We start from the raw sequence: 25,777 nt of genomic DNA, 5'->3' as shown, positions 1-25,777 counted from the left end.
CTGTGCCTGTAAGGGAATAAGTCTATCCCCAGGCATAGTAATGCTAGTTCTGGGGAGGGGGTACAATGAGATTTAATAGTTTCTGATATAAGAGAGAAAACGTCCTCCCAAAAGCCCTTTAGAGCTTTACAGTGCCACATGACGCGTAGAAGGTTGCCATTGTGATGACATTCTCTCCAGCATAGTGCGGATAGAGTGGGATTCATGGTGTGTAGATGCATAGGAGTAAGGTACCACCTACAAAGAATCTTGTGGGAGTTGTCCCAATTAGGGATGAGCCGAACACCCCCCGGTTCGGTTCGCACCAGAACCCGCGAACGGACCGAAAGTTCGCACGAACGTTAGAACCCCATTGACGTCTATGGGACTCGAACGTTCGAAATCAAAAGTGCTCATTTTAAAGGCTAATTTGCATGGTATTGTCCTAAAAAGGGTTTGGGGACCCGGGTCCTACCCCAGGGGACATGTATCAATGCAAAAAAAACTTTTAAAAACGGCCGTTTTTTCGGGAGCAGTGATTTTAATGATGCTTAAAGTAAAAAAAAAAAAGTGAAATATTCCTTTAAATATCGTACCTGGGGGGTGTCTATAGTATGCCTGTAAAGTGACGCGTGTTTCCCATGTTTAGAACAGTCCCTGCACCAAATGTCATTTTTAAAGGAAAAAATCTCATTTAAAACTGCTTGCGGGTTTAATGTCATGTCGGGTCATGGCAATATGGATGAAAATCAGTGAGACAAACGGCATGGGTACCCCCCAGTCCATTACCAGGCCCTTTGGGTCTTGTATGGATATTAAGGGGAACCCCGCACCCAAATTAAAATAAGGAAAGGTGTGGGGCCACCAGGCCCTATATACTCTGAACAGCAGTATACAGGCGGTGCAAACAAGACAGGGACTGTAGGTTTGTTGTTAAGTAGAATCTGTTTGTAATTTTGAACATTTTTAACGTGTTTAGCTCCAGCCAAAAAATCTTTTCTAAGCTTTTTGGAAAACATAGGGAAGGGTTATCACCCCTGTGACATTTGTTTTGCTGTCTTTCCTCCTCTTCAGAAGATTTCACCTCACTTTTTTGTCCCAATGAAAAATGTTTTTTGAAAATTTGGGTTTTTTTGTGGAACAAGGATTGGAAAGCATCAGTGGAAAGGAGAACTTGTTTTCCCATATTAACTCTTACAGGAGAGAATTTCCCTTCCTAGGGGTAGATTTCATCTCACTTCCTGTTGTCTCCTTCCGTTTACAAGTAGGAGTCGTTTGTAAGTTAGATGTTTGAAAGTAGGGTCCTGCCCTATATACTCAGCAGAAATTTGGGCCTTAGGTGTTGCTGTGGCCACAACACTGTAAGCCCTCACAGGGCCCTGCTGTGAAATATTAGATCAAGAATTGTAATTACATGCCCCTGTTGAACAGGAGCTGAAAAATTAGGCCTTAGGCACTGGTGCTGGTGCCACAACACTGCAACCCCTCACAGACACTCTAGTTGGAACGCAGGAACGAGCCCTGCTGCAAATTATTGCTTCAAAAATTGTAATTACACGCCCCTGTTAGACAGGGGCAGAAAAATTGGGCCTTAGGCACTGGTGCTGGTGCCACAACACTGCAACCCCTCACAGACACTCTAGTTGGAACGCAGGAACGAGCCCTGCTGCAAAGTATTGCATCAAAAATTGTAATTACACGCCCCTGTTAGACAGGGGCAGAAAAATTGGGCCCTAGGCACTGGTGCTGGTGCCACAACACTGCAACCCCTCACAGACACTCTAGTTGGAATGCAGGAACGAGCCCTGCTGCAAAGTATTACATCAAAAATTGTAATTACACGCCCCTGTTAAACAGGGGCTGAAAAATTGTGCCTTAGGCACTGGTGGTGGCGCCCAGAACCAAAAATGTTCTTACAAGCTATCAGCGTGATGATTGAGGAGGAAGAGGATAATTACTCAGGGATAGTCACTCAGCATCAGCATAGGCAGTCTTTGAAGGGATCTGAGATTTCAAAAAAAATTATTCGGTTACATCAGCATCAGGTGCTTGGTAGCTGGTGGTGATCCAAGACTCATTCATTTTTATGAAGGTCAGCCGATCGACCGAGTCGGTGGACAGACGCACCCTGTGATCGGTTACCACGCCTCCAGCAGCACTGAATGTGCGTTCCGAAAGAACGCTGGATGCAGGACAGGCCAGTAGCTCAATTGCATACTGTGCAAGCTCTGGCCAGTGATCCATCCTCAAGACCCAGTAACCCAGAGGATTTTCGGTGGGAAAGGTGTCCAAGTCTGATCTTGCCCCTAGGTATTCCTGCACCATGTAAAACAGACGCTGGCGATGGTTGCTGGAACCGATCATACCTTGGGGCTGCGGACCAAAAAATTGTCTGAACGCATCGGTCAGACGGCCACCTTCTCCACCGCTCCTTCTTTGACTGACCGAAGCCTCAGCAACACGTTGTCCAGAAACAGGAGTTTGTAACCTCCCAGTCTCTGGGAACGCGTTGCACAGACCTTTCTGCAAGGCCTCCCGAAGATGTTTCATCCTCTGCTCCCTCTGCGATGGCAAGATAAGGTCCGCAACCTTACCCTTGTAACGTGGATCAAGGAGGGTTGCCAGCCAGTATTGGTCCTTCTCCTTGATACCACGAATACGAGGATCCTTACGCAGGCTTTGCAGGATCAGGGAGGCCATGCAGCGTAGGTTTGCTGAGGCATTCGGTCCGGAGTCCTCTGGGTCACTAAGAACGACATGGTCCGCAGCCACCTCCTCCCAGCCACGTACAAGTCCATGTGTTTCTTGGGACTGATCCCTTAAAGACTGCTGCTGATGCTGAGTGCCAGGCTCCACCTCCATACTGACACAATCTTCCTCCTCCTCCTCCTCGTCCTCTTCCTGTGTGATCGGCGGGCACGCAGGAACACTGTCTGGATAAAGGGGGCCTTGAGAGCTAAGGAAGTCCTCCTCTTCCTGCCTCTGTTCTGCCTCAAGTGCCCTGTCCATTATTCCACGCAGCGTGTGCTCCAACAGGTGGACAAGGGGGACAGTGTCACTGATGCATGCACTGTCACTGCTCACCATCCTCGTGGCCTCCTCGAATGGTGACAGGACAGTGCATGCATCCCTGATCATGGCCCACTGGCGTGGGGAAAAAAAACCAAGCTCCCCTGACCCTGTCCTGGTGCCATAGTCGCACAGGTACTCATTGATGGCCCTCTGCTGCGTGTGCAGCCGCTGCAGCATGGCCAACGTTGAGTTCCACCTGGTGGGCATGTCACAGATTAGGCGGTTCTTGGGCAGGTTAAACTCCTTTTGGAGGTCCGTCAGCCGAGCACTGGCATTATATGACCGGCGGAAATGCACACAGACTTTCCTGGCCTGCCTCAGGACATCCTGTAAGCCCGGGTACCTGCCCAAGAACCGCTGCACCACCAAGTTAAGGACGTGAGCCAAACAGGGCACATGGGTCATTTGTCCCTGTCGGAGGGCAGAGAGGAGGTTGGTGCCATTGTCGCAAACCACCATTCCTGCCTTAAGTTGGCGTGGCGTCAACCACCTCTGAACCTGCCCCTGCAGAGCTGACAGAACCTCTGCCCCAGTGTGGCTCCTGTCCCCCAAGCACACCAGCTCAAGCACCGCATGGCATCTTTTGGCCTGCGTACTTGCGTAGCCCCTTGAACGCCTACGGAGCACCGCTGGTTCCGAGGAAGAGGCCATGGAGGAAGAAGAAGAGGAGGGGGTGGAGGAGAGAGGTGTGTCACAATCAGCATTTTGGAGGCGTGGTGGCGGAACAACCTCCAACACTACTGCACCTTGTCCTGCATCCTTCCCAGCTGCCAGCAGAGTCACCCAATGCGCCGTGAAACTTAGGTAACGTCCCTGTCCATGCCTGCTGGACCATGAGTCAGTGGTAATATGCACCTTACCGCTGACCGCCCTGTCCAGCGAGGCATGGACATTGCCTTCCACATGCCGGTAGAGAGCCGGAATCGCCTTCCGTGAGAAAAAGTGGCGTTTGGGTACCTGCCACTGAGGAACCGCACATTCCACAAACTCACGGAAGGGGGCAGAGTCTACCAACTGAAAAGGCAGCAGTTGAAGTGCTAGCAATTTTGCCAAGCTAGCATTCAACCGCTGGGCATGTGGATGGCTGGGAGCAAACTTCTTTCGGCGGTGCAGCAGCTGGGGCAGGGAAATTTGCCTGGTACAATCTGACGTCGGTGTACCAAAAGCAGATTGCCCACAAGTACTTGGTTGTGACACACCTAATTCTACACCTTCATTCCTCTCACTGCAGGTCTCAGAGAGGACTGAAGGTCTAGTGGGGTTGGAAATCTCAGCTGATGAGGAGCAAGGAGAGATCCTCTTTGTTCTTTGGTGTGGGTCTTTTAGATACGCTTGCCAACGAACTGCATGGCAGGTCAACATATGTCTGGTCAAGCATGTGGTACCCAAGCGGGAGATATTTTGGCCACGCGAGATACGCTTGAGACATATGTTGCAAATAGCAGCGGTGCGATCTGATGCACTCGTCTCAAAAAAGGCCCACACCAAAGAACTTTTTGAATAACGCGCAGAGACTGCAGCGCCCTGCACATGTGGAGCTTTGGGGTGTGATGCAGTCAATGTGCTGCCCTTAGGCTGGCCCCTGGAGGGCATCCTGCCTCGTTGGTGATGTGCTGCCGCCTCCTCCTCCTCCTCCTCCTCCTCCTCCTCTCTCCTATCAGGCACCCACGTTGAGTCAGTGACCTCATCATCCCCTCCCTCCTCATCACTGGAGCAAACCTGGCAGTATGCTGCAGCAGGGGGAGCATGACTGCCAGATTGCTGTCCTTCTTGGGCACCCCCTCTGTCCGCGCTCATGTTACTGCCTTCATCGAGCTCAGTATCGTCATCAGAGCCTTCCAAACGCTGGGCATCCTCCTGGAGCATGTACCCAACACTGTGGTCAAACAGTTCGAGGGAATCCTCATGAGGACATGGTGGAGCTAGGGAAGGAGTCACTGATGACATTGAGCTGAGGGAAGAGGCCGCTGCTTTGCCAGACAAAGCACCCTGGGCATGGGTGAGAGAGGATGAGGAGGATGAGGACGGCTTGGTCATCCACTCGACCAAGTCTTCCGCATGTTGCGGCTCAACATGGCCAGCTGCCGAAAAAAAGGCCAAGCGTGTCCCATGGCCACGTGCTGATGAGGATGCACCGTCTCCACGACCAGCACTAGACACAGAGCCTGCTTGCCCTCTCTTATTGGCTTGTGACTGTCTGCCTCTCCTTCTTGGCCTTCCAGACATACTAATGGCCTGTAGCTGCACTAAGCTGGGATAGAACACCTGTAATTTTCTTCAAGTAGCTTTATATACTGTAACCAGACAAGCCTGCCTGTCAGTAGGAAGATAACAGGAACGGATCTAGCTGAACACTGTGAGCAGGACGCACTGTACTAAATGTAAATAGTCTAGCTGCCTGACCGTGGTACTAATAGGATCAAATAGAACACCTGTAATTTTCTTCAGGTAGCTTTATATACTGTAACCAGACAAGCCTGCCTGTCAGTAGGAAGATAACAGGAACGGATCTAGCTGTACACTGTGAGCAGGACGCACTGTACTAAATGTAAATAGTCTAGCTGCCTGACCGTGGTACTAATAGGATCAAATAGAACACCTGTAATTTTCTTCAGGTAGCTTTATATACTGTAACCAGACAAGCCTGCCTGTCAGTAGGAAGATAACAGGAACGGATCTAGCTGTACACTGTGAGCAGGACGCACTGTACTAAATGTAAATAGTCTAGCTGCCTGACCGTGGTACTAATAGGATCAAATAGAACACCTGTAATTTTCTTCAGGTAGCTTTATATACTGTAACCAGACAAGCCTGCCTGTCAGTAGGAAGATAACAGGAACGGATCTAGCTGTACACTGTGAGCAGGACGCACTGTACTAAATGTAAATAGTCTAGCTGCCTGACCGTGGTACTAATAGGATCAAATAGAACACCTGTAATTTTCTTCAGGTAGCTTTATATACTGTAACCAGACAAGCCTGCCTGTCAGTAGGAAGATAACAGGAACGGATCTAGCTGAACACTGTGAGCAGGACGCACTGTACTAAATGTAAATAGTCTAGCTGCCTGACCGTGGTACTAATAGGATCAAATAGAACACCTGTAATTTTCTTCAGGTAGCTTTATATACTGTAACCAGACAAGCCTGCCGGTCAGTAGGAATTTAACAGGAACGGATCTAGCTGAACACTGTGAGCAGGACGCACTGCACTAAATGTAAATAGCAGGAACGGATCTAGCTGAACACTGTGAGCAGGACGCACTGCACTAAATGTAAATTGCAGGAACGGATCTAGCTGAACACTGTGAGCAGGACGCACTGCACTAAATGTAAATAGTCTAGAAGATAACAGGAACGGATCTAGCTGAACACTGTGAGCAGGACGCACTGCACTAAATGTAAATAGCAGGAACGGATCTAGCTGAACACTGTGAGCAGGACGCACTGCACTAAATGTAAATAGCAGGAACGGATCTAGCTGAACACTGTGAGCAGGACGCACTGCACTAAATGTAAATAGCAGGAACGGATCTAGCTGAACACTGTGAGCAGGACGCACTGCACTAAATGTAAATTGCAGGAACGGATCTAGCTGAACACTGTGAGCAGGACGCACTGCACTAAATGTAAATAGTCTAGAAGATAACAGGAACGGATCTAGCTGAACACTGTGAGCAGGACGCACTGCACTAAATGTAAATAGCAGGAACGGATCTAGCTGAACACTGTGAGCAGGACGCACTGCATTAAATGTAAATAGTCTAGATAGAAGATAACAGGAACGGATCTAGCTAAACTGAATACAGTGTATATATATATATGCAACACCTGGGATGCATATATATACACAATACACTGTAAGTGCAGCTAACTGACTGACTGTTCTGCCTAATCTATCTAACTCAAATCAAATGACACTGTCTCTCTCTCTCTCTATCTCTCAGCACACCGGAACACACACTACACAGGGCCGCCGTGCAGGCGGCCTTATATAGTGTGGGGTGTGTACTAAATCCCCTGAGCCATAATTGGCCAAAGCCACCCTGGCTTTGGCCAATTACAGCTCTCTCTACTGACAGCGCTGTGATTGGCCAAGCATGCGGGTCATAGTGCATGCTTGGCCAATCATCAGCCAGCAATGCACTGCGATGCCGCAGTGAATTATGGGCCGTGACGCGCCACACGAATTTAGCGCGAACGGCCCATAACGTTCGCAATTCGGCGAACGATCGAACAGCCGATGTTCGAGTCGAACATGGGTTCGACTCGAACACGAAGCTCATCCCTAGTCCCAATGATCTACACATGCTGAAGAGATACTGTTATATTTAATGGCTGCCAACTATTGTGGTAGCATAAAGGACTTTTGTAGTTCCGTTTCCCATTTGAGCATAGTAGGTAGTTTGGAATGCATAGTATGGAAGTTGCAGTATCTATAGCACAGCGATATGCCTTTAATATGAGGTTTGCTTTTGTTCCTTAGAAAATCCCATATTATTAATGGTATCGCTGTGGTAGTAATTGGGTTTTTCTTATGGTATTGCTTAATTTGCTGAATAATAAAGGTGTCTAATGCTGTAGAATTTACTAAGTCTGCGGTGGTGTAGTGAGTGCCCTTTTGTTTCCAGTGATGTGTGGAGAAGTTTTGTATGAGATATGTATATGTTGTTAAAGGTATACCTAAGGTATGAAGTATTTCGTCTGGGAACGTTTTTTTAGTTAATAAGGACCAGGCCTCGAGTGTTGCTTGTACCGTTGGGTAGGCCGGTGTTAGCGGTTTGTGATGAATAGTGGGTGCCATCAGTAGTGCTGTTAGGTCATGTCCTGGTGTTACGTCTTGTTCTATGCAGGACCATAGGTTGTCCTCTTGGCACGAGAACCAGTATTTTAGTTGGTCTAATAATGAGGCTTGATAATAGGCATAAGTGTTGGGTAGTCCCCCTCCTCCTACCTTCCTGTGTTTATATAAAATCGCTAAAGCTATTCTTGGCTTTTTGTTTTACCAGATAAATCAATTCCAGTGTGAAGCCAAGTCAGAGAAAAATTTTGGTGGTATGGGGATCGGGAAAGTTCTGAAGAGGTAGAGCAGCTTGGGGAGCGTTTGCATTTGATAAGCAGCTATACGCCCGACCCAAGTTAAGTGAATTTTGGAGAGCTGGGTGAATTCTGTTTTGTATTTGTACCAGTAGGGGAAGGAAGTTGACAGCGTACAATCTAGAGGTAAGGTGAGTCAATTGAACACCTAGATAGGTAATAGAGGGCGAGTCCCATGTGCAGGGAAAGATGTCTTGCAGTTCATATTTCCTGTCCTCGGATATATTTTGGGGAAGGGCAAAGTATTTGGTGGTATTAATTTTGTAGTATGTTATTTTCCCAAATTCATGTAGTATTTCAATGGCTTTGAGTAGGGAAGATTCAGGGTTGGTCAGGGTTAGAATAACATTGTCGGCAAAGAACCCAATTTTGTGTTCTCTATGTCCTATTTGGAGTCCCTGTATGTCAGTAGTAGTTCTAATAAGTTCTGCTAGGGGTTCTATGTCCAGAGAGAATACTATTGGTGATAAAGGGCATCCTTGATGGGTTCCATTTGTAAGTTTGAAGGGGTCAGAGAGCATTCCTGAGGTATATACTTTTGCTGTAGGGTTTGTATAGAGTGACATTATTGCCAAATGGACAAATACTTTCAGTCCAAATTTGGTGAGCGTTTCGGATAGGTACTTCCAGTGTACTCTATCAAATCTTTTTTCCGCGTCTAGGGCAACGAATATACTGGGTTTGCGTGTAACTTCTGCATATCTCATTAGATTTATCATTCTTCTAGTACTATCCGGAGCCTGTCTTTCTTTGACAAATCCTACCCGTTCGGCTCTGCCCCCTACCTGTACCTGTTTGCCTGTCCTGTGGTGTTATTCATGTTACGGATTTTACAATAAAGAGATTCATCACTACCTCGGTGTGCAGCTATCCATTCTTCTTATCTGCTGTTCTAGCGATCTGACCGGTTTCTGGTGACGCACTTGCTACCCACTGCAGCAGCTGACAGACGTCTTACGGGCACTCATACCTCGCCGTGCTCTTGCGGCCACTGTCACAACATCAGTGGTCCCAGAGCCGGGGCGGTACGAGAGGCCTCCCTCTACATGTCAGGCTCTGCCACAAGGTACGTAACAACATCCCTACTGTGCACCAACATAAGAGTCCTCCTCATATTTTATGATTAGTTTTTTATAGGACATTTCCTATCAAAATCATCAGAGAGTTAAACCCTGACTCTGGTTACTGGGAGCACACAAGCAAGCTAGGCTAACACCTCTTGCTGTTTCTGCTCACTTGGGGAAATCTTCTCAGTTGGAGAACTAACGTTTAAACTCTGAGTCCTGCAGGACGATCTATTTAAAGTGGCACTGTTCTTTGTTATATTGTTTACTCCTTATATGTTTTCTCTTGTGTACATCAGATGTTTTTTTTTTTGTTTTTTTTAGTGCTTATACTACTGCTAATCTGACCTTAATATAAACTGAATCATTGTTTAACAAAAGTGGTTTGCTTATCTTTTGTGTGATAACTGGCTAAAGTATTACGGTGGTGTCAGCAGGGGTTGTGACTCAACTAGGGCTCAGAAGCGAATAGGGAACCCAAGATACTCAGTGGCTCCTGAGAGGGTAGTGATATATATATATATATATATATATATATATATATATATATATATATATATATATATATATATATATATATATATATATATATATATATATATATATATATATATACACACTATATTGTAACAATTATTAGGGCTCCTGCCTTTACATGCACATGAACTTTAATGGCATCCCAGTCTTAGTCCATAGGGTTCAATATTGACTTGGCCCACTCTTTGCAGCTATAACAGCTTCAGCTCTTCTGGGAAGCCTGTCCACAAGGTTTAGGAGTGTGTCTATGGGGATATTTGACCATTCGTCCAGTAGCGCATTTGTGAGGTCAGGCATTGATGTTGGACGAGAAGGCCGGGCTCTTAGTCTCCACTCTAATTCATCTCAAAGGTGTTCTATCAGGTTAAGGTCAGGACTCTATGAAGGCCAGTCAAGTTCCTCCACCCCAAACTCGCTCATCTATGTCTATATGGACCTTGCTTTGTGCACTGGTCCAAATCAGTTGTTGGAGGGGGGATTATGGTGTGGGGTTGTTTTTCAGGGGTTAGGCTTGGCCCCTTAGTTCCAGTGAAGGGAACACCTAAGGCTTCAGCATACTATGACATTTTGGACAATTTCATGCTCCCGACTTTGTGGGAACAGTTTGGGGATGGCCCCTTCCTGTTCCAACATGACTGCGCACCAGTGCACAAATCAAGGTCCATAAAAACATGAATGAGCGATTTTGGGGTGAAGGAACTTGACCGAGTCCTGACCTCAACCCAATAGAACACCTTTGGGATGAATTAGAGCAGAGACAGCAAGCCAGGCCTTCTTGTCCAACATCAGTGCCTGACCTCACAAATGCAAAAATGTATAGCTATTCCTGCGCTAACATGTGTGTTAGAATGGAGCTAATGGAAAAGCTGCCTGCACCGGATAGGGTACACCCTGCCCCTAATATTCAGTGACAAAGAAATAAAGCATGGTGCTGCGCTCATCTAGCAAGGAAATAATACACAAATAAAAAATAAAATATAAAAACAAAGTGACGGTGCTAATGGTAAATACACTAATCCAAAAACACAAGATAATGCAAATATACCATAAAAGTGACAGTGCTTATGATATCATACTAATATTGAATAGTAACTAATAACTGTGGCATAACGAATAAATCAACACACATGTGACCAAAACACACGAGTGTGTCAAAGTGCAACTTACAGCCCCAATCAGTGAAAATGTCCAAATGGATGGGCTAAATCTTGAGATGTGCCTGTTAAGAGTCGGTTCACACTGAGGCAGCATGACTTCCAGCGTGACTGCCTCAGACGACTTGAACATGACTGCAGCGGCGACTTGCAAAACGACTTCTATATTGAAGTCTATGCAAGTCGCCTCAAGTCGCCCCCAAAGTAGTACAGGAACCTTTTTCTAAGTCGGAGCGACTTGCGTCGCTCTGATTAGAACGGTTCCATTGTACAGAACGGGACGCTACTTGTCAGGCGGCTAAGTCGCCTGACAAGTCGTCCTAGTGTGAACCGGCTCTAAGTACAAACAGTGCAAATATTGTGCATGCAAAGCACACAGCAAGCAAACACTAAACAAAGTGACTAGTGCAAACAAACACAAAATCCTTGTGACTAATGGTTCAAAATGTCCAAATAAAGTGCACATATAACAGTCCTCCTTTAGGGGGTGAGGTGGCTGGAACAAATCTACAGTGGTGTTTCCTCTTCGTGCAACAAACCACACACTTATAAGTAGTGGACCCTTACCTTCAGGTAATGGGGTAACAGCATAAACCAGTGTTAGAAGTATCGGCCCTTTCTCCTGGTGCAGGGACTTGGTCCTTCCAGGTGACGGGGTAACAGCCTAAGACCAGTATTTGGGAGTAACAACCTTTTATCCTATGAACGACATCCTCATGTGGGAGCTCAGTCCCTCCACGGATATAGGGGGGGTGACCAATGGAAAAAAAAGGAAGGTCCCAAATAGTGTGATATTGTCAGCTAAAAGCTGGGTTTTATTAGCATAATAAAGTACTCACAATTCAACAAAAAGGTGCCTTATCTCTGACGAGCGGCGAGATCGAGCTTGCCGCTCGTCAGAGATAAGGCACCTTTTTGTTTGTTGAATGACCACAGTTGTAGGCAGGACTTTCAAGCATGCCCCTTTGCCTCCCAAGTGAGCAGCATTCAGTATAGGTGATGGTGGATATGACCTCAGGGGGGCATGATATACATATGAATGTCGCCTCTATTTACATATCAATACTGCCAGGCTGCAGCTATTTACATATTAATGCTGCTGCTATTTACATATCAATGCAGGTTATTTACATTTAAACACAGGGTTTGCAAGTGAGTCATCAGGGCAATAGGGAAGAGCTCAGCAGCATTAGTAACAGAACTTCACACTGAGATATCGGGACACAGCACGGGACTAAAACTTTCAAGGATAAGGGAATTTAAACTGGGATAATTGGGAAGTATGAGGCAGCTGCTTTGGGCCCCACAACAATGATGGGGTCCAGGGCAGCTGCCCCTTTTGCCCTGCCTTACAAACGACCCTATATATATATATATATATATAAATTATTTTTTTTTTTTTTCAGGGGTGTAATTTACAGATGCAAAGGATTAAGCCCCTGCCTACAATGACATGATGCAACAAAGTGGCTTTGGTTTTAATATATATTATTTTCCATGCAGGGTATTCCATATGAAGACATCTTAAATATCCGCAAGACAAAGTTGTCTGCATTGTTGACCTATTACAAGAAGCCACTCTTGGCACATCAGGGACACATGCAGTGGCTGTTCGATCATGAGGGGAAGCGTTACTTGGATCTCTTTGGAGGGATTGTCACTGTCAGTGTTGGACACTGCCACCCGTACGTATATGTGTAAAACCTGGCATTAGTCAGGACCAGCTTATCTCTGTTATGTCTATCATACAGATACATGCCTATCATGCACAAAGTGTTACAAACTAAAACAGACCTTTTCCCAGTCGCAATACACGTTTTTGTTAAAGCAATTTCCTGGAACAGGATTGATTTAACAGGTTTGTTAGAGGATGCTGTTGTTTTGTGGCTTAGACAAACTAAAAAAGCTTTTTAAATGCTGAATTGTAGAGCTGAGCAAACCTCAGTGATCCAATTGACACACTGAACATTTATGGAGGAGGCCTGCACGTATTCAGCTCTATAAAGAACATTGTGTTATTCTTTAACCTCTCCCTTTCTTTAACATTAATGTTTAACCTACTCCTAACCACTTACCTAACCCTGAACATTAAACAATAATAGTTTTTTAACCTGGCCTAATGCTTAGCCTTTAAAACTGACCACCAACTCTTGACCTAATACTTAAAATAATATGCAGTAAATACATAACCCAAACCTAACTTTAAAGTGATTGTAAGGGTTCGTTTTTTGCTTTCTTTTAAATAGCAAACATATCATACCTACCTCCACTGTGCAGTTCGTTTTGCACAGTGTGGCCCCAAACCTCGTCTTCTGGGGTCCCCAGGTGGCTCTCGCGGCTCCTCCTCACATCGGTAAAACCCCTGGAAGAAGCCCTCCCCCTGGAGGTTACCTTGCGGGTGCACTCCCGAGTCCAGCATTTACGTGCATATACACAGAATGCTGGACTTGGCCCTGCCCCCCCCGGCGCCCGCATCATTGGATTTGATTGACAGCAGTGGGAGTCAATGGCTGCCCTGCTATCAATCTATCCAATTAAGAGCCCAGAACCCAGGGCAGAGAAGGTGAGCGCGTCTCTGCCGAGGGAATGAACGGGCTCAGGTGAGTAAAACGGGGGGGCTGGAGGGCCGGTCAGTGTCAGAAGTTTTTTCACCTTAATGCATAGGATGCATTAAAGTGATTGTAAGGGTTCTTTTTTTTAAAATAACAAACATATCATACTTACCTCCACTGTGCAGCTCATTTTGCAAAGAGTGGCCCCGAACCTCATCTTCTGGGCTCCCCCGGCTCTCGTGGCTCCTCCCTATATCAGATAACCCCCTAGGAGAAACGCTCTCGCGAGGGGGTTACCTTGCAGGCACGCTCCCGAGTCCAGCATTCGGCGTCCAATGCAGTCGCTGAATGTATGACTCGGCCCTGGCGCCCGTGTCATTGGATTTGATTGGCAGCAGCGGGAGCCAATGGCTGCGCTGCTATCAATCTATCCAATCAAGAGTCGAGAACCCCGGGCAGAGAGACAGCGTGTCCCCGCCGGCTTAAGTTCCAGGGCTCAGGTAAATAAAAGGGGGGCCACGGGAGGCGGTCACTGCCAGGTGTTTTTTCCCCTTAATGCATAGGATGCATTAAGGGGAAAAAACACAAAGGTTTACAACCCCTTTAAGGGGGAACAAAACGAGGGTTTACAACCCCTTTAAGTTGAACATCAGGTACTATGATCTTTATTGCATACTCACACTGGTCCAGTGCAGAGAAACAGAAATATATTGCAACTGAAGTTTGGCAATACAAAACAGGCCTAGCGAGAAGGCAACCCAACCGGTGGCACTCACAGCATGTAACAGCATACTTGCCAAAGGTCCCGATTTTCAAGGGACAATCCCAATTTTTGGATTGTGCCAATCTGAGGCCGCCCCGATCAAAATCCCAGAATTTTGCTTTTGTCCCGGGAAATCTAGACTGTTGTTGGCACCGCAGCTTCTTGCTCCAAAAATATGGCCGCGTGAGATCTCTTTCCCGGATAGCAAGTTCTTTCCCCTTGTGTTCAGTGGGGAGGGGAGGGGCCTCCGATCCGTGCAGCCAATCGGCTTCTCACTTCAGTGTACAAGTACACAATTCTCTTGTTGTCAGGGCTGGGCTCAGCCCTTCCTTCTCTGAGCTGGCCACTCAGCTGTTGGCTAATTGCCAGCTCCTATCTCTCCACAGTTACTCAGCTGTTGATGATATTCTGCTCGTCAGTCCTGCCTACTTAACCTGTTCAGCCCAGTAGATCTCTGCCTTCGCCTTGGTCAACATCACAGAAACTATCTCCTGCGATCCTGTTCAAGACTTGCTTTGCTGACACCCTTCTGGCTCCAGATCCTACTTCCTGTTCCACTACATTGATCCCTGACTTCTGACTTGGCTGACTATCCATTCCGTTTACTGAACTTTGGCTATGTTTTGACTACGTTTGTTCTTTTTAATTTTATTATTAAACAAGTGTGATGTGACACTTGTACACTGAAGCTAGTTAGCTGCATGGATCAGAGGCCTCCACTGAACACAGGGAAACAAGACCTGCATACAAATGGAGCTGCCACCAACCCTCTGATCCGTGGCCTGCTGCCGGTCTGTGAGAGGCAGAGCCAAGGGACTCTACTGCACTGGTGGTACCTGAGATGTAAAGAGGCACTCCACTTGGAACACCTGATGTAAGGAGGCACTCCACTGGGGACACCTGATGTAAGGAGGCACTCCACTGGGGATACCTGAGATGTAAGGAGGCACTCCACTGGGGACACCTGATCTAAGGAGGCACTCCACTGGGGACACCTGAGATGTAAGGAGGCACTCCACTGGGGACACCTGATCTTAGGAGGCACTCCACTGGGGACACCTGATCTAAGGAGGCCCTCCACTGAGGATACCTGAGATGTAAGGAGGCACTCCACTGGGGACACCTGATCTAAGGAGGCACTCCACTGGGGACACCTGATCTTAGGAGGCACTCCACTGGGGACACCTGATCTATGGCATCTTTTGGCCTGCGTACTTGCATACCCCCTTGAACACCTACGGAGCACCACTGGTTCCAAGGACAAAGCACAGGAAGAGGCCATGGAGGAAGAAGAAGAGGAGGGGGTGGAGGAGAGAGGTGTGTCAGAATCACCAGTACTGGCATTTTGGAGGCGTGGTGGCGGAACAACCTCCAACACTACTGCACTCTGTCCTGCATCCTTCCCAGCTGCCAGCAGAGTCACCTGTCCAGCGAGGCCAAGACATAGCCTTCCACATGCTGGTAGAGAGCCGGAATCGCCTTCCTTGAGAAAAAGTGGCGTTTGGGAACCTGCCACTGAGGAACCGCACATTCCACAAACTCACGGAAGGGGGCAGAGTCTACCAACTGAAAAGGTAGCAGTTGAAGTGCTATCAATTTTGCCAAGCTAGCATTCAACCGCTGGACATGTGGATGGCTGGGAGCAAACTTCTTTTGGCGGTGTAGCAGCTGGGGCAGTGAAATTTGCCTGGTACAACCTGACGTCGGTGTACCGATAGCAGATTGCCCGCAAGTACTTGACTGTGACACACCTAATTCTGCACCTTCATTCCTCTCAGTGCAGGTCTCAGAGAGGACTGAAGGTATAGTGGGGTTGAGATCCAAGCTGATGAGGAGCAAGGAGAGGTCCTCTTTGTTCTTTGGTGTGGGTCTTTTAGGTACGCTTGCCAACGAACTGCATGGCAGGTCAACATATGTCTGGTCAAGCATGTGGTGCCCAAGCGGGAGATGTTTTGGCCATGCGAGATACGCTTGAGACATATGTTGCAAATAGCAGCGGTGCGATCTGATGCACTCATCTCAAAAAAGGCTCACACCAAAGAACTTTTGGAATAACGCACAGAGAAAGCAGCGCCCTGCACATGTGGAGCTCTGCGGTGTGATGCAGTCAATGTGCTGCCCTTAGGCTGGCCCCTGGAGGGCATCCTGCCTCGTTGGTGATGTGCCTCCTCCTCCTCCTCTCTCCTATCAGGCACCCACGTGGAGTCAGTGACCTCATCATCCCCTCCCTCCTCATCACTGGAGCAAACATGGCAGTATGCTGCAGCAGGGGGAACATGACTGTCAGATTGCTGTCCTTCTTGGGCACCCCTTATGTCTGGGCTCACGTTACTGCCTTCCTCTAGCTGAGTACCATCATTGGAGCCTTCAAAACGCTGGGCATCCTCCTGGAGCATGTACCCAACACTGTGGTCAAACAGTTCAGGGGACTCCTCAGGAGGACATGGTGGGGCTAGGGAAGGAGTCACTGATGCCATTGAGCCGAGGGAAGAGGCCGCGTTGGCAGCTGGTTTGCCAGACAAAGTACCCTGAGCCTGGGTGAGAGAGGATGAGGAGGACGAGGACGGCTTGGTCATCCACTCGACCAAGTCTTCCGCATGTTGTGGCTCAACAAGGCCAGCTGCCAAAAAAAGGCCAAGCGTGTCCCATGGCCACGTGCTGATGAGGATGCACCGTGTCCATGACCAGCACTGTTGCCTCTAGACACAGAGCCTGCTTGCCCTCTTTTATTGGCTTGTGACTGTCTGCCTCTCCTTGTTGGCCTTCCAGACATACTGTTGGCCTGCAGTGAGCTGTAGCTTCACAAAATTGGGATTTATGTATATATATATTATATATATATATACCGATTATACTGCAGCTAGCAAAATCAACTGCCTGCCTAAAATATTATTAGTATGAGAACACCTGCACTTGTCTTCAGCTAGCTATACTGTAGGTGCAACTGTGCAGGGTACACAATACAGTAACTGGAAATACGTCAAGAGTCTACACAAGCACCTGGCTTCAGGTAGCTATACTGTAGGTGCAACTGTGCAGGGTACACAGTACAGTAACTGGAAATACGTCAAGAGCCTACACAAGCACCTGGCTTCAGGTAGCTATACTTGTAGGTGCAACTGTGCAGGGTACACAGTACAGTAACTTGAAATAGGTCAAGAGCCTACACAAGCACCTGGCTTCAGGTAGCCATACTGTAGGTGCAACTGTGCAGGGTACACAGTACACTAACTGGAAATACGTCAAGAGCCTACACAAGCACCTGGCATCAGGTAGCTATACTGTAGGTGCAACTGTGCAGGGTACACAGTACACTAACTGGAAATACGTCAAAAACCTACACAAGCACCTGGCTTCATGTAGCTATACTGTAGGTGCAACTGTGCAGGGTACACAGTACAGTAACTGGAAATACGTCAAGAGCCCACACAAGCACCTGGCTTCAGGTAGCTATACTGTAGGTGCAACTGTGCAGGGTACACAGTACAGTAACTGGAAATATGTCCAGAGCCCACACAAGAACCTGGCTTCAGGTAGCTATGCTGTAGGTGCAACTGTGCAGGGTACACAGTACAGTAACTGGAAATACGTCAAGAGCCCACACAAGCACCTGGCTTCAGGTAGCTATACTGTAGGTGCAACTGTGCAGGGTACACAGTACAGTAACTGGAAATAAGTCAAGAGCCTACACAAGCACCTGGCATCAGGTAGCTATACTGTAGGTGCAACTGTGCAGGGTACACAGTACACTAACTGGAAATACGTCAAAAACATACACAAGCACCTGGCTTCAGGTAGCTATACTGTAGGTGCAACTGTGCAGGGTACACAGTACAGTAACTGGAAATACGTCAAGAGCCCACACAAGCACCTGGCTTCAGGTAGCTATGCTGTAGGTGCAACTGTGCAGGGTACACAGTACAGTAACTGGAAATACGTCCAGAGCCCACACAAGAACCTGGCTTCAGGTAGCTATACTGTAGGTGCAACTGTGCAGGGTACACAGTACAGTAACTGGAAATACGTCAAGAGCCTACACAAGCACCTGGCTTCAGGTAGCTATACTGTAGGGGCAACTGTGCAGTGTACACAGTACAGTAACTGGAAATACATCAAGAGCCTACACAAGCACCTGGCATCAGGTAGCCATACTGCAGGTGCAACTGTGCAGGGTACACAGTACAGTAACTGGAAATACATCAAGAGCCTACACAAGCACCTGGCTTCAGGTAGCTATACTGTAGGTGCAACTGTGCAGGGCACACAGTACAGTAACTGGAAATACGTCAAGAGCCTACACAAGCACCTGGCTTCAGGTAGCTATACTGCAGGTGCAACTGTGCAGGGTACACAGTACAGTAACTGGAAATACGTCAAGAGCCTACACAAGCACCTGGAATCAGGTAGCTATACTGTAGGTGCAACTGTGCAGGGTACACAGTACACTAACTAGAAATTTGTCAAAAACCTACACAAGCACCTGGCTTCAGGTAGCCATACTGTAGGTGCAACTGTGCAGGGTACACAGTACAGTAACTGGAAATACGTCAAGAGCCCACACAAGCACCTGGCTTCAGGTAGCTATACTGTAGGTGCAACGGTGCAGGGTACACAGTACAGTAACTGGAAATACGTCCAGAGCCCACACAAGAACCTGGCTTCAGGTAGCTATACTGTAGGTGCAACTGTGCAGGGTACACAGTACAGTAACTGCAAATACGTCAAGAGCCCACACAAGCACCTGGCTTCAGGTAGCTATACTGTAGGTGCAACTGTGCAGGGTACACAGTACAGTAACTGGAAATACTTCAAGAGCCCACACAAGCACCTGGCTTCAAGTAGCTATGCTGTAGGTGCAACTGTGCAGGGTACACAGTACAGTAACTGGAAATATGTCAAGAGCCCACACAAGCCCCTGGCTTCAGGTAGCTATACTGTAGGTGCAACTGTGCAGGGTACACAGTACAGTAACTGGAAATACTTCAAGAGCCCACACAAGCACCTGGCTTCAAGTAGCTATGCTTTAGGTGCAACTCTGCAGGGTACACAGTACAGTAACTGGAAATACGTCAAGAGCCCACACAAGCACCTGGCTTCAGGTAGCTATGCTGTAGGTGCAACTGTGCAGGGTACACAGTACAGTAACTGCAAATATGTCAAGAGCCCGCACAAGCACCTGGCTTCAGGTAGCTATGCTGTAGGTGCAACTGTGCAGGGTACAAAGTACAGTAACTGGAAATACTTCAAGAGCCCACACAAGCACCTGGCTTCAAGTAGCTATGCTGTAGGTGCAACTGTACAGGGTACACAGTACAGTAACTGGAAATATGTCAAGAGCCCACACAAGCACCTGGCTTCAGGTAGCTATACTGTAGGTGCAACTGTGCAGAGTACACAGTACAGTAACTGGAAATAGGTCAAGAGCCTACACAAGCACCTGGCTTCAGGTAGCTATACTGTAGGTGCAACTGTGCAGGGTACACAGTACAGTAACTGGAAATAGTTCAAGAGCCTACACAAGCACCTGGCTTCGGGTAGCTATACTGTAGGTGCAACTGTGCAGGGTACACAGTACAGTAACTGGAAATATGTCAAGAGCCCACACAAGCACCTGGCTTCAGGTAGCTATACTGTAGGTGCAACTGTGCAGAGTACACAGTACAGTAACTGGAAATAGGTCAAGAGCCTACACAAGCACCTGGCTTCAGGTAGCTATACTGTAGGTGCAACTGTGCAGGGTACACAGTACAGTAACTGGAAATACTTCAAGAGCCTACACAAGCACCTGGCTTCAGGTAGCTATACTGTAGGTGCAACTGTGCAGGGTACACAGTACAGTAACTGGAAATACGTCAAGAGCCTACACAAGCACCTGGCTTCAGGTAGCTATACTGTAGGTGCAACTGTGCAGGGTACACAGTACAGTAACTGGAAATACGTCAAGAGCCTACACAAGCACCTGGCTTCAGGTAGCTATACTGTAGGTGCAACTGTGCAGGGTACACAGTACAGTAACTGGAAATTTGTCAAGAGCCTACACAAGCACCTGGCTTCAGGTAGCTATACTGTAGGTGCAACTGTTTAGGGTACACAGTACAGTAACTGGAAATATGTCAAGAGCCTACACAAGCACCTGCCTTCAGGTAGCTATAATGTAGGTGCAACTGTGCAGGGTACACAGTACAGTAACTGGAAATACGTCAAGAGCCTACACAAGCACCTGGCTTCAGGTAGCTATACTGTAGGTGCAACTGTGCAGGGTACACAGTACAGTAACTGCAAATACATCGAGAGCCTACACAAGCATCGGGCTTCAGGTAGCTATACTGTAGGTGCAACTGTGCAGTGTACACAGTACAGTAACTGGAAATACTTCAAGAGCCTACACAAGCACCTGGCTTCAGGTAGCTATGCTGTAGGTGCAACTGTGCAGGGTACACAGTACAGTAACTGGAAATATTTCAAGAGCCTACACAAGCACCTGGCTTCAGGAAGCTATACTGTAGGTGCAACTGTGCAGGGTACACAGTACAGTAACTGGAAATACGTCAAGAGCCTACACAAGCACCTGGCTTCAGGTAGCTATACTGTAGGTGCAACTGTGCAGGGTACACAGTACAGTAACTGGAAATACTTCAAGAGCCTACACAAGCACCTGGCTTCAGATAGCTATGCTGTAGGTGCAACTGTGCAGGGGACACAGTACAGTGACTTAAAATACTTCATGAGCCTACACAAGCACATGGCTTCAGGTAGCTATACGGTAGGTGCAACTGTGCAGGACACTAACTGGAAATACTCTAAAAACACCTGCCTGCCTGTCAGTATATTAGGAAGAGAAGAACAGGATCTAGCTAAACTGAATGCAGTATATATATATATATATATATATATATATATATATATATATACACACACAACACCTGGGATGCATATATATATATATATATATATATATATATATATATATATATATACACACTGTAAGTGCAGCTAACTGACTCGACCTGCATACTCTATCCAACTTAAATCAAATGACACCACTGTCTCTCTATCTATCTATCTATCTCTGTCCAGTCTCCACCGCAACCAGGGGCGTAACTAGCAATCACAGGGCCCCATAGCAAAATTTTGTATGGGGGCCCCCCCCACAAAATAAAAAAAAAACTATGCCATTGAACAACAGATTACCACACCCATGTGGCACAGTACCCAGGCAACAGCTTATATTAATTTCGAACAACAAAGTATGCAGTATACTGTATGCAGTACAGCTGGGCGATATTCTTCAAAAAAAAAAATCTGCGATTTAAAAAAAAAAAAAAACTCGATTGACGGTTCGAATCGAGTTTTTTTTTTTTTTTGCATGGATACCGCGCCAGTCCTGAGGAGCTGCGGGTAGGAGTTTTTAGGCAAGGCCGAGGGTTCGGCCAAGTCCGCAGCGTCTGGCCTCGTGGACTAAGCCGAAGCCGCGGCCTTGCCTAAAAACTCCTGCCCACAGCTCGTCAGGACCAGCGCGGTGTCAGCGCCGATCCTGGTGAAAAAAAAAAAAAATCTAAAAAGTCGATTTGCTGAAAATTTGAATCGATTTGACCTCTCAACTCGATTCAAGATTGAAATCGATTTTTTTCCCCAGCCTTAGTATGCAGCCCCTGAAAGACACACATGCATACCCCCATCTGTACAGACACCCCCTACCTCAGTGCAGACCCCCAGCAGTACAGACACCCCTCAGTACAGACACTCCCGTTAGTACAGACACCCCCTCTAGTGCAGACCCCCCAGCATTACACACCCCCCTCAGTGCAGGCCCCATCCCCCCAGCAGTACAGACATCCCCCCAGTGCAGACCACCCCCCTCAGTACAGACACCTCCCAGTGCAGACCCCCCCCAGCATTACAGACCCCCCTCAGTGCAGACACCCCCCTCAGTGCAGACACCCCCTAGCAATGCAGACCCCCCTCAGTAGTACAGACCCCCCCAGCAGTGTAGACACCCCCCTTAGTACAGACCCCACTCAGTGCAGACCCCCCATCAGTACAGACACCCGCCAGTGCAGACCCCCCATCAATACAGACACCCCCCCAGCATTACAGACCCCCCCTCAGTGCAGACACCCCCCACCTCAGTGCAGACCCCCCCAGCAGTACAGACACCCCTCACCTCAGTGCAGACCCCCCCAGCAGTACAGACACCCCCCACCTCAGTGCAGACCCCTCCAGCAGTACAGACACCCATCTCAGTGCAGACACCCCCCACCTCAGTGCAGACCCCCCCCAGCAGTACAGACACCCCCCTCAGTGCAGGACCCCCACTAGTGCAGACCACCCCCCCAGTACAGACACCCCCCAGCATTGCAGACATCCCCCTCAGTGCAGAACCCCCCAGCAGTACAGATGCGCCCCCCTTACCTCATAACAGCGCTGACAGTCTTCAGATACACAGCAGTGTGTGTCCCTCGACTCGAGCGCAGGCTCCTCCTCCTCTGTGGATGTAAACAGAGAGGAGGGGAGGCGGCTTCGGTCCGCGCCACTGAGGGTTAGTGGTACGGCTGCCGCTACCCAGGGGTGTCACCCCTCTGGCGGGTGTCACCCGGTGCGGCCCGCACCCGCCTAGCAACGGCACTCATCGGGCCCCAACTCAACTGCGGGCCCCATAGCGACTGCGTGTGTCGCTATGGCGGTAGTTCCGCCACTGACCGCAACACACTACACAAGGCTGCCACGGAGGTGGCCTTATATTCTCCTTTTCAGACCACCCTGCCACATTGTTAATCAACTATCCCTCTACCAAAATGTTCACCCTCCTCAGGGCCAGGAACCTCCTGCTGTAGACAGATAGATCCTTATTTCCTGTGTTATGTGTCGCTGAAGTAAACTGAACAAAAATGAATCTGGGCATGATTTACTGAAATTTTAAGTGGGGCAAAGTGAGCCTGTAGGCACCAAGTGCAGTGTACTCCCCATTGCAGGTTAACTGAACTGACAATGCAGAAGGGAAGGAAGTTGTGAGGAATTCGATACCGCTATGACTTTCTGCAATCACAAGGAGACAGCTGTCCGATTGAATGCTGTCGCCCCATGTGACTTCTTCACCCACCTTGGGTCAGGCAGAGTCTATTTAGGAAAATGGGAAAAAACTGCGCTATGGGAATTCAAAACAAAACAAAAATCAAGCAGTAATTCTTCTGTAAGACATAATTACAGTATAGCAATAGTATAAAAAATAAAATTGCGCTAATGATCATAATAAAATAAATAAAAAATTGATGACTTCATTAAATTGGAAACACAAACAGTCCGTGTAAGAGTCCACCAGTGATTCAGATAGTGAGTCGTGATTATCCAGTACAGTACAGTAAGATTAGCTGCTTACCAGCTCCAATTGAACCCCCGTTACAAGGGATCAAACAGCGCCTATGGCTTATAACATAGCCTGGGCCTTTCTCCTATTAATACCGTTCTTCTGTACCCGGGATGTCACTCTTTCAAATGGATGAGTAGTGTACCGAAAACAACAAAAGACGCCACATAGCATAAAACCTTTTAAATATGTATTACGATGTAAAGTAATGCACTTACAGCAATGAAAATGGATAAAAGCAGGGTACACAGTACAGTAACTGGAAATACGTCAAGAGCCCACACAAGCACCTGGCTTCAGGTAGCTATACTGTAGGTGCAACTGTGCAGGGTACACAGTACAGTAACTACAAATACGTCAAGAGCCCACACAAGCACCTGGCTTCAAGTAGCTATGCTGTAGGTGCAACTGTACAGGGTACACAGTACAGTAACTGGAAATACGTCAAGAGCCCACACAAGCACCTGGCTTCAGGTAGCTATGCTGTAGGTGCAACTGTGCAGGGTACACAGTACAGTAACTGCAAATATGTCAAGAGTATGGATGAGCCGAACACCCCCCGGTTCGGTTCGCACCAGAACCTGCGAACGGACCGAAAGTTCGCACGAACGTTAGAACCCCATTGACGTCTATGGGACTCGAACGTTCGAAATCAAAAGTGCTCACTTTAAAGGCTAATTTGCATGGTATTGTCCTAAAAAGGGTTTGGGGACCCGGGTCCTACCCCAGGGGACATGTATCAATGCAAAAAAAACTTTTAAAATCGGCCGTTTTTTCGGGAGCAGTGATTTTAATGATGCTTAAAGTAAAAAAAAAAAGTGAAATATTCCTTTAACCACTTGACGACCGCCTCACGCCGATGTACGTCGGCAAAGTGGCACGGACAGGCAAAATCACGTACATATACGTGATTTGCCTTCCGCGGGTGGGGGGTCCGATCGGACCCCCCCCCGGTGCCCGAGGCGGTCGTCTTTTGTCCAGCGGCGATCGGTGATGAGGGGGAGACCATCCGTTCGTGGCCCCCCCCTCGCGATCGCCGCCGGCCAATGAGAACACTCCTTTGCTGCTGTATGCTAAACAGCAGCAAAGGAAGTGATGTCATCTCCCCTCGGGTCGGTATTTTCCGTTCCGGCCCGAGGAGAGAAGACATCTATGTGAGTGCACCAACACACACACACACAGTAGAACATGCCAGGCACACAAAACACCCCGATCCCCCCCCCGATCGCCCCCCGATCCCCCCCCAATCACCCCCCCCCCCCCCTGTCACAAACTGACACCAGCAGTTTTTTTTTTTTTTTTTTTTTTTTTTTTTTCTGATTACTGCATAGTGTCAGTTTGTGACAGTTACAGTGTTGGGACAGTGAGTATTACCCCCCTTTAGGTCTAGGGTACCCCCCTAACCCCCCTAATAAAGTTTTAACCCCTTGATCACCCCCTGTCACCAGTGTTACTAAGCGATCATTTTTCTGATCGCTGTATTAGTGTCGCTGGTGACGCTAGTTAGTGAGGTAAATATTTAGGTTCGCCGTCAGCGTTTTATAGCGTCAGGGACCCCCATATACTACCTAATAAATGTTTTAACCCCTTGATTGCCCCCTAGTTAACCCTTTCACCACTGATCACCGTATAACCGTTACGGATGACGCTGGTTAGTTCGTTTATTTTTTATAGTGTCAGGGCACCCGCCGTTTATTACCGAATAAAGGTTTAGCCCCCTGATCGCCCGGCGGTGATATGCGTCGCCCCAGGCAGCGTCAGATTAGCGCCAGTACCGCTAACACCCACGCATGCAGCATACGCCTCCCTTAGTGGTATAGTATCTGATCGGATCAATATCTGATCCGATCAGATCTATACTAGCGTCCCCAGCAGTTTAGGGTTCCCAAAAACGCAGTGTTAGCGGGATCAGCCCAGATACCTGCTAGCACCTGCGTTTTGTGCCTCCGCTCAGCCCACCCAAGTGCAGTATCGATCGATCACTGTCACTTACAAAACACTAAACGCATAACTGCAGCGTTCGCAGAGTCAGGCCTGATCCCTGCGATCGCTAACAGTTTTTTTGGTAGCATTTTGGTGAACTGGCAAGCACCAGCCCCAGGCGTCAGGTTAGCGCCAGTACCGCTAACACCCACGCACGCAGCATACGCCTCCCTTAGTGGTATAGTATCTGAACGGATCAATATCTGATCCGATC

General features: G+C 47.9%; 1 protein-coding gene and 1 long non-coding RNA gene across 5 annotated transcripts in view; one reads left to right on the top strand and one right to left on the bottom strand.

Annotated features, from left to right (window-relative positions):
* LOC141132511 (uncharacterized) overlaps positions 1-22,855 on the bottom strand; it is a 109,317-nt gene extending 86,462 nt beyond the window's left edge. Inside the window, exon 1 of the long non-coding RNA XR_012242919.1 lies at positions 22,629-22,855. This is a non-coding gene — a long non-coding RNA (uncharacterized lncRNA). The remainder of the gene's footprint in view (positions 1-22,628) is intronic.
* Positions 1-25,777, top strand: part of AGXT2 (alanine--glyoxylate aminotransferase 2) — a 157,901-nt gene that overhangs the window by 67,759 nt on the left and 64,365 nt on the right. For all 4 annotated transcript variants that reach the window (XM_073621037.1, XM_073621031.1, XM_073621010.1 and 1 more), the window contains one exon: positions 12,405-12,586. In XM_073621037.1, the coding sequence (XP_073477138.1) occupies positions 12,501-12,586 (86 nt within the window). In that variant the 5' untranslated portion in view covers positions 12,405-12,500. The remainder of the gene's footprint in view (positions 1-12,404; positions 12,587-25,777) is intronic.

The sequence above is a fragment of the Aquarana catesbeiana genome, linkage group LG01 (genome assembly GCF_042186555.1).
Source record: "Aquarana catesbeiana isolate 2022-GZ linkage group LG01, ASM4218655v1, whole genome shotgun sequence".
Classification (NCBI taxonomy): domain Eukaryota; kingdom Metazoa; phylum Chordata; class Amphibia; order Anura; family Ranidae; genus Aquarana; species Aquarana catesbeiana.
The sequence above is the reverse complement of the archived record's forward strand: the minus strand, read 5'-3'. Positions and strand labels throughout refer to the sequence as shown.